At 31.9% G+C, this 14,361-nt stretch overlaps 1 protein-coding gene across 1 annotated transcript; it reads left to right on the forward strand.

The window, feature by feature from the left end:
* The first annotated feature begins 1,777 nt into the window (after window positions 1-1,777).
* On the forward strand, window positions 1,778-14,331 carry LOC110409786 (cellulose synthase-like protein H1). Its single transcript, XM_021419252.1, has 9 exons — window positions 1,778-2,073; window positions 2,166-2,490; window positions 2,697-2,822; window positions 2,961-3,077; window positions 3,167-3,379; window positions 3,849-3,963; window positions 4,839-5,014; window positions 5,293-5,643; window positions 13,521-14,331. The coding sequence occupies exons 1-9, from the start codon at window positions 1,814-1,816 to the stop codon at window positions 14,073-14,075; spliced, it is 2,238 nt and encodes a 745-aa protein (XP_021274927.1). The 5' UTR covers window positions 1,778-1,813; the 3' UTR covers window positions 14,076-14,331.
* The last annotated feature ends 30 nt before the right edge of the window (window positions 14,332-14,361 follow it).

Here is a 14,361-nt window from a genome sequence, read left to right on the forward strand (position 1 = left end):
AAACATAAATTTGAACTTTACTAAACTCATATTCCTAATTTGACCAAATGACAAATTTTAAGCTTCATTTTAGTAGCTTGTAGTTTAATTCGTGGTCTCGCCAATTTTGTTGCGATGTCACCATTTGTGGATGTTAATGAAGATGAAATCATTTGAAACATGGACGATTGTTCTTAAAATAATTTATATATAAATTTTAATTTTACATTATTATTTTATTACTTGAAATTTAATTGATTCATAATCATAAAATCAATGGGTTATTTTGGTTTAGTACTAAAAAATAAAAACAAACTAAATAATAAATCCTTACAAATTTGTTGGACTTAAATTGTTAAATTTTATATAATTAATTAACACTCAACTCAAGATTCACCATAATAAAATTTAAAACGAAGAATGTACTAAAGTTTTTATCCGTGATTTGACTAACCAGATTAATTATTAAAATTTGGGTAAATGTTTAGTGTACCCTAATATCTCCAAATCTGGGTAAATGTTACCTGGGTTATTTAATTTTTCTTTTTTTCTATTGTAATCATAAAATCTAAAGCTAAATTTTGATTTTGGTATTACGCAATAAAATGCATACTTTTCAAAAAAAAAAAACTGTTGGGATTCAGTGTACTAGTATTTTTCTCATTTTAATTTGAACACTCCTATGAATGAAATTCTTATAATTTAGATAAACAAATAAGGAGACCTAACCTTACTTTCATAAAGAAATCTCTAATCTCACCCATTATGAAATTTAGATTTTCCTCTACAAGTCTACACTAATAAACCCATATATAACATTGGAATCTAATTTACTTTGTTAGATCATATTATGTAATATAATGCTGTAAGATCCTTATATCTTTTGTAAGATGAATTTAAATTAGATTTTTCTTTTGGAAAAGTATATTTCATTGCTGAAACAAGGTATACACAACTGCATTAAGCAGCAAATCCCGAAAATTTGAGTTTAATTATTGAAGGGAATGGAACGTTAGGATGACGAGAATATCGGTGAAAAGAAAGATAATGTGTTCCAAGTTTTGGTTAAATGTTTCTTTCATTCCATTTTATTTGTTCCCTTTTTTGGGAATGTCGCAAAATATTTTTATTTTTTTAACACTTAATTCTCTTATTTTTTTTTATATTTCAAAATTTTTTCATGGCTTTTTTACTTTTGACATTAAAAATTATAAAATATAAATTCTATAAAAGATTTAAAGTAGTTTTTGTTATTATCACAATGAGATAATCAAAAATGTTTAAGGGAATTAGAATTTTATAGAATTGAAAATTTTTGCATTCAAGTATATAAGGCAATGCTAAGTGCACGTAATTTTACTCAAAAAAAAAAATTGCATCCCCTTCCCCAAATGAAAAAAAGAATCCCCTTGCTCTAATTTTCCTTCTTACCGTTACCTCCAAGTTTTTCCCCTTTTTATACTCCATTAATGTTGCACTTATGTAAATGTTCCCAACTCAAAAACATTAAATGCTACTTCTCCTATGTAAGTGATTATATTTTTTGAAAGTCAACTAATATATTTGTTTACAATTTAATTTCACAATGAGACACGAAGGTATATATGCATTTACTACTTCTTGTGTCATATACTACTTTTCATATTAACCATAATTTCGGATGTTTAAATATTTTTTTATTAAGAAAAGAGAATTTGAATTTTATTTTTTAAATAAAAATCATACATTAATGAGTCAAACATTTTATTCAATTTAATTTTATATATATATATGTAAACAAAATCCCAACAGTGTCAATAGTAAGCCCAAACCGCTCAAGTTCTCTGTTGTCCCAATGGCCAAACCACTCTCCCTCCCTTTGTACGAAAGAGTCTCTTGTAAAGGCATCATGATCAGGCGAACCTTGGATGTCACCGTCTTCTGCCTTTTACTCTCTCTCCTCGCTTATCGCCTCCATTCCCTCGGCAATCAAGGATTCACTTGGCTCCTCGCCTTTCTATGTGAGTCATGGTTTGCTTTTATATGGCTTCTCGAACTTAACACTAGATGGAATCCTGTTGAGTACAAAACATACCCTGAAAATCTCTTGCCACGGTAATACTTACGTAAAAGTTGTTTTTCTGACTGCCTGCCTTTAGTTTTGGGTTTAATTGGTCATAATTTCAAAGTATATTTTTTCTCAACAGGTTACTTGAGCTTCCCCCTGTAGATATGTTTGTAACGACCGCAGACCCCGTGCTTGAGCCGCCTTTGGTAACCATAAACACTGTTCTCTCTTTGTTGGCGGTGGATTATCCAGCTGAAAAGCTAGCTTGCTATGTATCAGACGATGGTTGCTCCCCTCTCACCTTCTACTCTCTTGTTGAAGCATCAAAGTTTGCTAAGCTTTGGGTTCCGTTTTGTAAGAAGTATAGCATTCAGGTCAGAGCCCCCTTTCTATACTTCTCCGCCAAGTCCCTGCCTCCTGTTGATGGCTTATCATGTTTCGAACTGGAATGGAAAAAGATGAAGGTAAACTAATTAATTAAAGTAGCAATAGGATGAATGGTTGATCTGTTTCCATTTTTTTTTTCATTATCTTCAACTTTGACCAACTTTATCTATACAGTTTAAAAAACAAAATAGAGGTAAATGGAAAGAGGAGTTTGTGGCAGATAGCTGCAACTAGCGTACAAAGGTCAATTTGTCTTTACCCAAACTCCTTTCTTTGTTTCAAGGATGAGTACGAGCATCTTTGTCGAAAGATAGAAGATGCTGTCCATAAGTCGATGCTTGGTCCCCATTCCACTGAATATGCGGTCTTCAAGAACGTAGAGCGTGACAATCATCCAAGTATTGTCAAGGTAGAAATTTATTCCTTATCCCCCACCACCCAAAAAAAAAAAAGAAAAGACAAGAAAAGAAATTTATTCACTTTTTACAGTCTAATAGTGTTTTGTGTTCTTTTAGATATTTATCACCTAATAATATTTTTGCTACAGGTTATATTCGAAAACAAGGAAGATCATTCAAGTATTTTGCCTCATCTAGTTTACGTATCCAGAGAGAAACGTCCAAATCATCCACATCATTCCAAAGCCGGTGCCATGAATGTTTTGGTTTGTTATTAATTACATAAATCTGTATTACCAATTAATCTTCCGGTAATAAAATTCAATAACTCTCCTTTGATTTGACAATTAAGCAGACCAGAGTCTCAGGAGTGATGACCAATGCGCCCTTTATGTTGAATGTGGACTGCGACATGTTTGCCAGCAATCCAAAGGTCATTCTCCAGGGAGTTTGCTTACTAGTCGGCGTCGACGATGAACAAGAGTGTGCCTTTGTTCAATGTCCTCAGATATTCTACAATGCTTTGAAAGACGATCCTTTTGGAAACCAATTTACTGTTCCTTTCGCTGTGAGTACCAATTCTGATCAATTTTATAAATTTCGTCACCCGCATGGTCCATATAAAACGCTGATAAGAATTCCTGTGTCAAAAGAATTTTAGGACGTTCTTTTTAACATGGAAATAAGACTTCATTGCATATGAAGCTTTAGCTTCTGTCCATGGTAACGAGGATTGGATATTAAGAACTCTTTTAAGTCTGTAGTTCTAATCCCACTGCACGTGTGGAGCGATAATCCAATCTTATATTAGTTCTATTTTTTTTTAATTTAGTTATTTGGTTATTTTTTGAATTTTTTACTCAATTCAATATGTCATTCATTGATAATAGTCTAACTTTATATTAATTATGTTTAATTGATTTATTATAAAATTATAGATATGTGTATGCGATTATACAAAATTACAACGTACTGTAACAAATTTCATTACTATTTACTTAATTTATACTCAAAATTAAGGCTGTTGCTTAATGTAGATTTTCGCAGGCGGGATGGCTGGGATACAAGGGCCTCCCTATGCTGGAACTGGATGTTTCCACAGACGTAAAGCTATATACGGATTACCCCCAAATCATGATTTTGATATCCGAGGTAAGTAAATATTTTTAGACCTATAAAAGTTTGTAATTTTTTTTTTTTGTGAATAGAGGATTCTCCCTTCAAACAGCAACACAAAAGGTGATTTTGAGCCATATACCCATCTCAGAGTTGGGCATACTCACTCAAAATCCACCATGGACCATCAAAAGGGGTCATTTACAAAATATATCAGATTGCACAAAACTACTACTACTTTATACACCCGCACATCATTAACATACCAAATCATCAGGACACTCTGCAGCAGAAAAAACGTCCCAGCAGTGTCGCAGCAAAAAAATACACTGTCCTGCATACCAGGGCAGCTCAAAACAAAACCCCGTGGAGTTCCCCGCTTGAGAACCCCCTCTGAGCTAATCTCCTTTCATCTGCTTTGAGACAAAAAGCTGTCAGAATACTAAGGAAACCCATCCCGAGTTGTGAATTGCCTTGGAGAAAAACCATCCAACACAACCTCAGTCTTTCCCAAGAGCGAAACCTCCCCCTTATATATCTTGCCCAATAACAGTTTATTTCCCCATCCTCCAGGCAGCTAAGTCCTTCCCAAGTCTGTGTTATCCCCTTGCGTACGCACAACCAGTGAAAACTCACCCCCACGGAATTTACTGTGACCATGTGACGATGTGGACATGGTCTCGTGGCAAAATAGCTGCCCTGGATGACGATATCAAACGTCATGTGAGAAGTTCGTTATCCTCTAACAATTGAACAATGAAAAAATGACATTTGACCAAAGTATTCCTTTTTAACATTGAATGACAAAAACAGAAAATTAAAAATGTTAAATGACAAAAGAAAGTAATTTTATTTTTTCAAATTAAAGAGAAATACTGACATATCACTTTTTGTTTTTTGGATAAGCACAGATTGCAAAATATTGGAAGAAAGATTTGGAAAATCCACCGAGTTCAGTGAATCAGTGGCTGAAATCCTGTTTGGGTCAGGAGAAAAACATTTTCCATGTGATATTTCAAGCAGCACCGAGTCAGCATGCAGAGTTGCAAATTGTAGCTACGAGAATAATACTTACTGGGGAACAGAGGTATTTCACGCCATGGAAAATTGCTTCTTTTCCTTTTTCATAAATGTTTTTCATTGCTTGGCAAGCTTACTAAAACGCAACAGAAACAACAGTTAACAATTAATATGTGCACTTGAACTAATTTGTTTTTAATATTACATTCATTAAACATGAAACAAATATGTTTTGAAAATGTGAACTGTTGCATAAATTGGGACTGAAAGAGTAATTTATTAAAAGAAAATTACATAGTTGAAGATAAATAGAAACTCACTGTATCTCAATATGGCTAATTTCAGGTGGGATTGACTTATGGATCTGTAACAGAAGATGTTCTAACAGGATTAAGGATCCATACAATGGGTTGGAAATCTGTTTTGCTGATGCCCAGTCCACCGGCATTTATGGGCTGCGCACCTCCAGGTGGACCAGTCTCAATGACACAAATGAAGAGATGGGGAACAGGCCTGCTTGAGGTTCTCTTCAGCAAATATTCTCCCGTTCTTTCAGCCTTCAGCACTAAGCTCTATTTTAGGCAGGCTTTATGCTATCTGCAATTTGTTATTTGGGCTTCAAGCTCCATTCCTCAGTTCTGTTATACCATCCTATCCGCCTACTGCATCACCACCAACTCTCATTTCTTGCCTAAGGTACGCGAGTAACATAATCCATTAACTAAGGCTCCTTTTGTTCATGTTTTTATTCTGGTAAATGTCACCCGGGTGCTTAAGTTTTGGATATAATTCAGAGGAAATCCCTTAGTTTTGGAATTGAACAATTCATCTCAAAACTACAAAGGACTAGTAACAGAAATTAGGTAATTACTAATTTACCAACAACCTAAACAGCAAAACCCTCAACAATCAGGGTCTTTGAGGCCAGATTGCACGATTCTATTTTATTCTTCATCATCCATAAACTAAGCCTCCGTGCATGACTTCAATTGTGTTGGGTTTTTTCTCGTTTCCAGATTTTTTTGATCATTGTAAACAACACCTTTGATTGTTTTATCACCTTTATTAATTAATGCAAGTGCAATTTGAAGGGAAAAGCCTAGGAAAAGTGGCAAAATGTTTAATATCATTGATCTGTGATGTTATCTTTCCAAGCATAATATTTGATATTCTTGATCCATTGTGTTGTTTGTTTGATATTTTTTTTATGTAATTTTAGACAAAACACTTGATTTCCTTGATCTGTGGTGTTGTCTTTCTAGGCATAATACTTGACATCTTCGATCAGTTGTGTTGCATGCTTTATATAATTGATATGTGATTCCAAGCACAATGCTTGATATCCTTAATTTGTTGTGTTGTCTGCTTGATATCCTTGATTTATGGTTCTAAGCAGAATGCTTGAAATCCTTGATCTGTTTTGTTATCTGCTTTATATCCTTGTCCCTGATCCTTGATCTATTGTGTTGTTTGTGATTCAAGATATAATGCTTGATATCCTAAATTTACGATATTGTCTTTTCAAGCATAATATTCATTATCTTGTGTTGTCTACTTGATATATTAAATTTGTGTTTCCAAGCATAATCTTCGATATCTTGTGTTGTTTCCTTGATATCTTAAATTTGTGGTTTCAAGTATAATGCTCAATAATATATTTGTGGCGTGGTTTTTCTAACTTGATATTGATGTATTTTCAAAATGAAAGATTGTCCTTTCACATAAAAAGTTTTCTTTTCATCTTGTGTCTTATGAATGAATGATTGTAATTTCAAAAAGTAATTATTGAAACATCCTTTTATCCAAACGTTGTGTCTTAATGCAAAATTTTCTTTTAAACAAAAAGGTGCCTTGATGAAGAATTATATTCTTGAAGAAAGAGTTATATCCTTGAAAAAAATATACTTGCAAGTCTATATAAAGGACTTACTATTAATCATTTTGACACATCAAAATAAAAACAAAAACAAAACAAAAGAAGAAAATCAAGAGTAAGAAAAGTGTTGTGTTTTAAAAATTAACATAAACACTTAAGTTCCCATCAACTATAAAAAGCATCTAAATTCTTTATAATCTACTTGCTGTAGAAAGTAGGTTTTAAAGCCAAGCAACTTTGCAAACCCTAGGTGTATCTAGCAATCTACTTTCATAAAGTACAAGACAAAGTTAAACGTTAGCTTCATTGCATCCCCAAGGCTATTCGCATTATTTCTTTTTGCATTTCGAGTGATAAGGGTGAAATAAGTCTTAAAGATAGCATCTGTTGAAAAAGCTCGCCTTGAAGTTTATTTTGCTGGTTCTTTGAATTCCATCTAAAGCCCATTTACACCAACAATTTTAAGATTTATTTTTTGTGTAATTGGAATTCAAAATGGCTTCACTTAAAGTATGGCTACCAACATTGTCAAATTAGACCACTTTGAAGGAGGAAATTTTATTCAATGGCAGAAAAAGATGCATCTCCTCTTTACATCTCTTAAGGGCACTTATGTTCTAGATACACCAAAGTCGGATGAAAAAGGTGATGAAGAATCTGTGAATCAAACTCGTTTGAGGCAAAAATGGGATAATGATGACTACATATGCATAGGACACATTCTTAATGGAATGTTGGATGCATTGTTCGATCATACCAGAATGAAGCTAGTGCAAAACAACTTTAGGACAAATTGGAAACAAGATACATGGCTGAAGAAGCAAGTAGCAAGAAATTTTAGGTTTCAATAACAACAAAATGGTTGATAATCATTTTGTTATGGAGTAATTACATGAGCTTGAACACATTCTAAATAGATTTAAGCAATATAATCCTAAAATGGATAAAGCTATTATGGTATCTTCTATAATTGATAACCTTCTTCCTTCATAGAGAGATACTAAGAAAAGTATATAACATAAAAAATAAGAAATGTCTCTCGAAGACCTTAGTAATCATCTTTGAATAGAAAAAGATTATCACAAACAAAAAGAAGTCAAGCAAGATGAAAAACAAAAGGGTTTTAATAAAAGAATCTTGAGACTTCGAAAGTCCATGTGATGGAATACAAACTATTAAACAAGTCGATCTTGTACAATAAAAGAAAACATTCTATTGGTATAAATGACAAAAGTCATAAGATCAAAAAGAACAAAAAGGGACCATGTTTCAATTGTAGCAAACTTAGACACGTTAAGGCAGAACGTAAACTTTTGAAAAACAAGACACAAGGCATGAACAACAAGAAGTTTGTGGCTTTAGTTTTTGAGATCAATCTTCTCCATGATGATGGAGCATGGTGGATTGATACTGGTGCAATTAAGCATGTATGTAAAGACAAAAGTTTCTTTAAGACCTTGGAAGCAATTAATGAAGGAATCGTGCTATGCATGGAAAATTCCTCCATTACACAAGTGAAAAGAAAAAGTACTGCAGAACTCATGTTTACTTCTGAAAAAATGCTTGTACTAGACAATGTTTATTATGTAGTAGAAGTTAGAAAGAATCTTATGCCGGGTGGTTTATTGAGTCAGTACGACTTCAAATTAGTATTTGAGATAGCTAAGTTCATCCTTACAAAAGTGCACAATATGTGGAAAGTGGATTTTTGTGAAAACATGTTTAAGCTTAATATCAATAAGAATATTACTAATTCTACTTATATTGATGCCTTATTTAATGTTTATGATAGTAAAACAGCTTTGTCTAAATTATAGCATAATAGATTAGGTCATGTTCATTATAAAAGAATGCATGATGTGACTAAATTAGAATTAATATCAAATATTGATGTAAATAATGATACATGCAAGACATGCATGGTTACTAAAATCACAAGAAGTTCATTTCCTTAGGTAAAAAGAAATTCTAAATTGCTTGCATTAATACATTTTGATGTTTGTGACATGCATAATACTTCATCTATTGGTGGAAAGAAATATTTTATAACATTTATAGATGACTTCTCTATATATTATTATGTTTACTTATTGCATGCTAAAGGTGAAGTAATGGAGAAATTTAGAATCTATAAAAATGAAATTGAATTGCATTCTGAATTGCTTATCAAATATTTATGAAGTGATAGAGGAAATGAATATTATGATCCCAAGCGTTTCGAGTTCACTAGTATTATTCATGAGATTACCACTCCATACGCACTAGAACAAAATGGTGTAGTGGAATGTAAAAATCAAGTTCTTACAAAAATAGTCAATGCTTTACTTTCTAATTCAAATTTAGAAAAGGATTTTAAGGCAAAGCCTTGTTAATGACTTGCCATATACTAAATATAATCCCAAACAAAAGGAGTAAAACTACTCCTTATGAGCTATTGAAAGGAAGAAAGTCAAACCTTAATTATTTAAGAGTTTATGGATGTCAAGCCATAATAAGAGTTTCATAACCAAAGAAAAGGAAATTAGGTGAAAAAGAAATTGAATGTATATTTATAGGATATATTGAACATAGTAAAGCATATTGTTTCATGGTGATAGAGCCCAATTATTCATATTTCATAAATATAGTTATAGAATCAAGGGACGCTATTTTGATGAAATAAGGTTTAATTCAATTCCAAGACCTGAAGACCTAGTAACGAAAAGTGATAAACCTTTAAAAGATGGTAAGAAAGCTACTAAGCTTCAAAAAAGTAAAATTATTAGAAAATCAAAGAGATATGGATATAATTTCTTTATGTACTTACTAAAGGGTACAAAAGAAAAAACATGCGAATACTTACCTTACTGCTTTAATGTAGAAGATGAAGGAGATCTTTTAACCTATGAAGAGGCAATGAGGTCTCGAGATGCTTCATTTGGGAGAAAAGCAATACAAGATGAGATGGACTTGATAATGGGAAATAAAACTTGAAAATTGCTAAACCTTCCATTAGGTTCCAAGCCATTAAGCTGTAAATGGATTTTCAAAAGGAAAATGAAAGTTAATGGAATCATAGAAAAGTTTAAAGTGAGGCTAGTGGTCAAGGGCTTTAAACAAAAGGAAGGTGTTGATTATTTTGATACATGTGTACCGGTAGCAAAAATAACCACTATTAAAGTGTTTATAGTACTTGCATCTATACATAATATTGTAATTCACCAAATGAATGTTAAAATGACATTTCCAAATGGTGAATTAGATGAAGTGGTGTATATGGAACAACTTGAAGGGTTTGTTTTTTCTAGTCATGAAAGAAAAGTGTGTAAGCTTGTAAAGTCCTTGTATGGATTAAAACAAGTACTTAAACAATGGCATCAAAAGTTTAACAAAGTTGTACTAGCTAATGGCTACAAAATTAATCAATTTGACAAATGTGTCTTTAGTAAGTTCCATTATGCTATAGGTGTCATCATTTGTCTATATGTGGATGATATACTAATTTTTTTGTACTGATTTAGAACAAGTGAAGGACATAAAAAAGTTATTGTTAAAGAATTTTGACATGAAAGATATGGGTGTGGTAGATATTATTCTAAGTATAAGAATAATAAGAGACAATAATAGCTTAACACTGTCTCAATCTCGGTACATTAATAAGATTGTCGTGAAGTATGGTAAGTTAGATTGTATGTTAACGTCTACGGCTTATGACTCTAATCTAAAGCTAGTACCCAATAAAGATAAATCAATAGCATAAAATGAATATGTAAGGGAAATTAGATACCTAATGTATGCTATGTGTTTACAAGGCCGGGCATTGCTTTTGTAGTTAGGATGCTAAGCTAGTTTACAAGTAATCCAAGTAGAAAACATTAGTACGTTGTTCGTAGAGTTATTAAGAACTTAAAAAGTACAATGAATTATAGCATTTGTCATTAAGGTTTTCCTTCGATTTTATAAAGGTATACAGATGCTAGTTGGAACTCAAATAGAACAAATCATATTTCTATAACTAGTTGGTTTTTTACAATTGGTGGAAGTGTTATTTCTTAAGGTTTTAAGAAAAAATCTTGTTAATTAGAGTCAACCATGATAGTTGAATTTATAACTTTAGCATTTGCCACCCAAGAAGCAGAATGGTTATGAGATTTACTCTATGACATTTAGTTGTTACCTAAACTAATGGCATCGATCTTGATGCATTGTGACAATGAAGCAACTATATCAAAGGCATATAATCAAGCATACAATGGAAAGAGTCGATATATTGGACTTCAACATAGCATTGTAAGATAAAAAAATTAGTGATGGTATAGTCATTATAAGTTATGTGAGTTCTTGTGCAAACTTAAAGGATTCATTTACTAGATATCTGAAAAAAGATTTGATGATAAATACCTTAAGAAGGACAAATCTCAAGCCTATCAACTAAATCTCCAATAGTAAGAGCTCACCTCGACTCTTATGGTCGACCTGCAAGTTTTGGTTATTGACCATTCTACCATATGGTGATTGTAAAAACAAATTTATATTTTCTATCCCAATATGTATAGTACTTGGTTCCTATAATGTGTAATGTAAGGTTGAACAAAAGTCCTTAATAGACCCATAACGTGTATATGTTGAAGTATTATAGTTACGGGATAGTTTCAGTGGGGGTTACTTATGTGACTGGAAGTATGGCCATTTCTCGGAGTTGAAGGCTTGACTCTCACAAGCATTCATGAATGGATGCAAAACATAAGATCAAAAAACTTGTTGGCAAAACTAGATATAGAGTGAGCAAGGAAGCTTGTGTGTGTTTAGTGGCCAGACTAGTCAAATAAAGAATCAATGGTTCAATAATTGGTCAACTACTCAATTCAAACTAAAACCAACCACACTCACTAAGTGAAAGTTTAAATCTACGAGATACCTTTTTTTATGCACAAGATTCTCAAAGTTGTTAGTATTTAGAAATTTACAAATGGTGAAGGATTGCTGATGATTTTCAAAATGAAAGATTGTCCTTTCAAATGAAAAGTTATCTTTTCATCTTATATCTTATCGATGAATTGTTGTAATTTTAAAAGGTAATTATTGAAATATCTTTTTATCCAAAAGTTGTGTCTTAATGCAAATATGTCTTTTAAATAAGCAAATGCTTTAATGAAAGGGTTATATCCTTGAAGAAAAGATATGTGTAAGTCTAAATAAAAGACTTGCTAACAACCATTTTGACATATCAAAACAAAAATAAAACAAGAGTAGAAAAATCAAAAGCAAGTGAAGTGTTGAGTTTTGAAAATTAACATAAACACTTTAACTCCCATCAACTACAAAAACCATCCAAATTCCTTATAATCTACTTGCTGTAGAAAGTAGGCTCTGAGGTAGAACAATTTTACAAACCTTCAAGTGTATCTAACGGTCCACTCTCGTAAAGTGTAAGATAAAGTTAGATGTTACTTTCATTGTATCTCTAAGGCTATTCATATTATTCCTTTTTGCATATCGAGTGATGGGAGCGAAATAAGTCTTGAAAATAACATCTATTGAAAAGGTTCGCCTTGAAGTCAATTTTGTCAATTCTTTGAATTCTATCAAAAACCCATTTGCACCAACACTTGATATCCTTGATTGTGTTGTTGCTTGATATTTTTGATCAGTGGTTCCAAGTATTTAAATGTTATTTTCTTATGTGCGTTTAGTTTGTGTTGTTGTTGATGCTTATTATTACTTTGCATGATTGTACATATTTATTTAACACTGATGCTTGTTATTCTTTATTTGTATTTTCTTTATATCAATATTTTGATTCCTTTGTCATTCTAGTGTACATTCAATTTAAGCCTCTTTATAAGAGAAACAAAGATAGAAGTTGTATGCTATGGTGTCAATTTTTTTTTCTTTTCTGGTGTCAAAAACAAAAATATATACCTGAAAATCTCATCACCTAAGTAGAACCTCACCTTTTCACCTCTTATTTTCTTAAATTTCAACTAAATAGAATAGAAGTAAGCATATAACTAAACAACTTTTGAAAAAGGTTGAAGATTAAATCAAATTTCTTAAGAAATTTGATGGGAGGATCTTTTCTTTTACTTGCAATTTTGATTTGGTTTTATAAACATAAACAAGCTCTTTTTTTTTCTTAACAAATGAAGGTTATTATGGATATTATGTTATATCCACTTGATTACACATTATTTATAACAACCTCTACTTTGATTGTAGTTTAACAACAAAAGTTATTAGGCTTGTCCATTTGATTTTTTTGAATAGGGTTGTCCAATTTTTAAATTAGTGGATTCAATCTTAATTATATCCAAAACTTTAGAATTTGAGTGGAATTTACTATTTTGCTTGTTACTTTTTGTTATTTGTTTTAATTAGTTTTTAGTTTTTATTTTTTCCTTTCTATTCATTTTTTGCAAAAAAAAAAAGTAAAGGTATTAGAGCCTTGAGTTAGAATGAACATGGTGGAGATAGAAATGGTATTTACCAAATCCACCTAATTAAATAACTACGATTTATAATTTTTGTATACTTTCATAATCATACTACTTTTAATAGTAGTTTTTTTTTCTCCTTCTTTTTTTTTTGTTGCATATAAGAAAGTCAATACTAATATATAAATTTCCTCACTGAATTAAGCAACAAATTATTTTTCTTACTTATAAGCTAAGTTTTCTATTGTAATAATTAAGATCTGTTTATGTTCGCGTCCATGCAGGTGCAAGAACCATTTTTTTATATTCCTGTTTCCTTTAGCCTGATTTCCAACCTACACTCATTATCTCAGTATCTTCAGTATGGTGAATCAATTCAAGCATGGTGGAATAAGCAAAGAATGGAAAGAATACATGCAGTTTCTTCCATGTTATTTGCATGTTTAGGTATGTTTGTCAAACTTTTAGGATTTAGTGAAACAGTCTTCGAAATAACACCGAAAACCCAATCTGTTTCTAATGATGAAAATGATGCTGAGAAAGAAGGAAGGTTTAGCTTCGATGAATCCCCAATTTTTGTACCTATCATAGCTTTGTTGCTAGTGCACTTGATAGCACTGGCTATATGGCTACTAAGGTTGCAACCATTGGCTCGTGGTGGAGATGGATCAGGGCTAGGAGAGATCGCATGTAGTGTGTGGGTGGTGCTGAACTTCTGGCCATTGGTGAGGGGGTTATTTGGCAAAGGGAAATATGGAATTCCAATGTCCACATTATGCAAGTCAGCTACCTTGGCATTGTTTTTTGCACAATTATCTAAAAAGACCTCTATGTATTGAAATTAATTGTCAACATGAGCTGTAATTGTTAATTCTAGGAACATCTTAAGGAGAATATTTTCTTATTTTCTTTTAACTTTACTTGTACTCTAAGGAAGTCTTAGCTTAGAATACTTTCTTATTTGCTATTTACTCTACTTGCACACCAAGTAGGTTTAGGTCTAGTTGGTTATTATAAATAACCTCCTATGTAGTTCTTTATTTTATCATCAAGCAATTTAGTTATATGCTTAGATCTTGAATATTTTCTATATGGTATCAGGACAGTTCTAATTTGAAAAGAACT

Source organism: Theobroma umbraticum, unplaced genomic scaffold, assembly GCF_002168275.2.
Source record: "Theobroma umbraticum cultivar Fairchild unplaced genomic scaffold, ASM216827v3 scaffold_44.0, whole genome shotgun sequence".
Classification (NCBI taxonomy): domain Eukaryota; kingdom Viridiplantae; phylum Streptophyta; class Magnoliopsida; order Malvales; family Malvaceae; genus Theobroma; species Theobroma umbraticum.

Excerpts from the sequence above, each read along its gene's own strand:
- LOC110409786 (XM_021419252.1), top strand. The coding sequence starts at position 1,814 with ATGGCCAAACCACTCTCCCTCCCTTTGTACGAAAGAGTCTCTTGTAAA. Across the intron at positions 3,078-3,166 it reads CCGGTGCCATGAATGTTTTG|ACCAGAGTCTCAGGAGTGAT; the intron begins GTTTGTTATTAA and ends ACAATTAAGCAG. Across the intron at positions 5,015-5,292 it reads ATACTTACTGGGGAACAGAG|GTGGGATTGACTTATGGATC; the intron begins GTATTTCACGCC and ends GGCTAATTTCAG.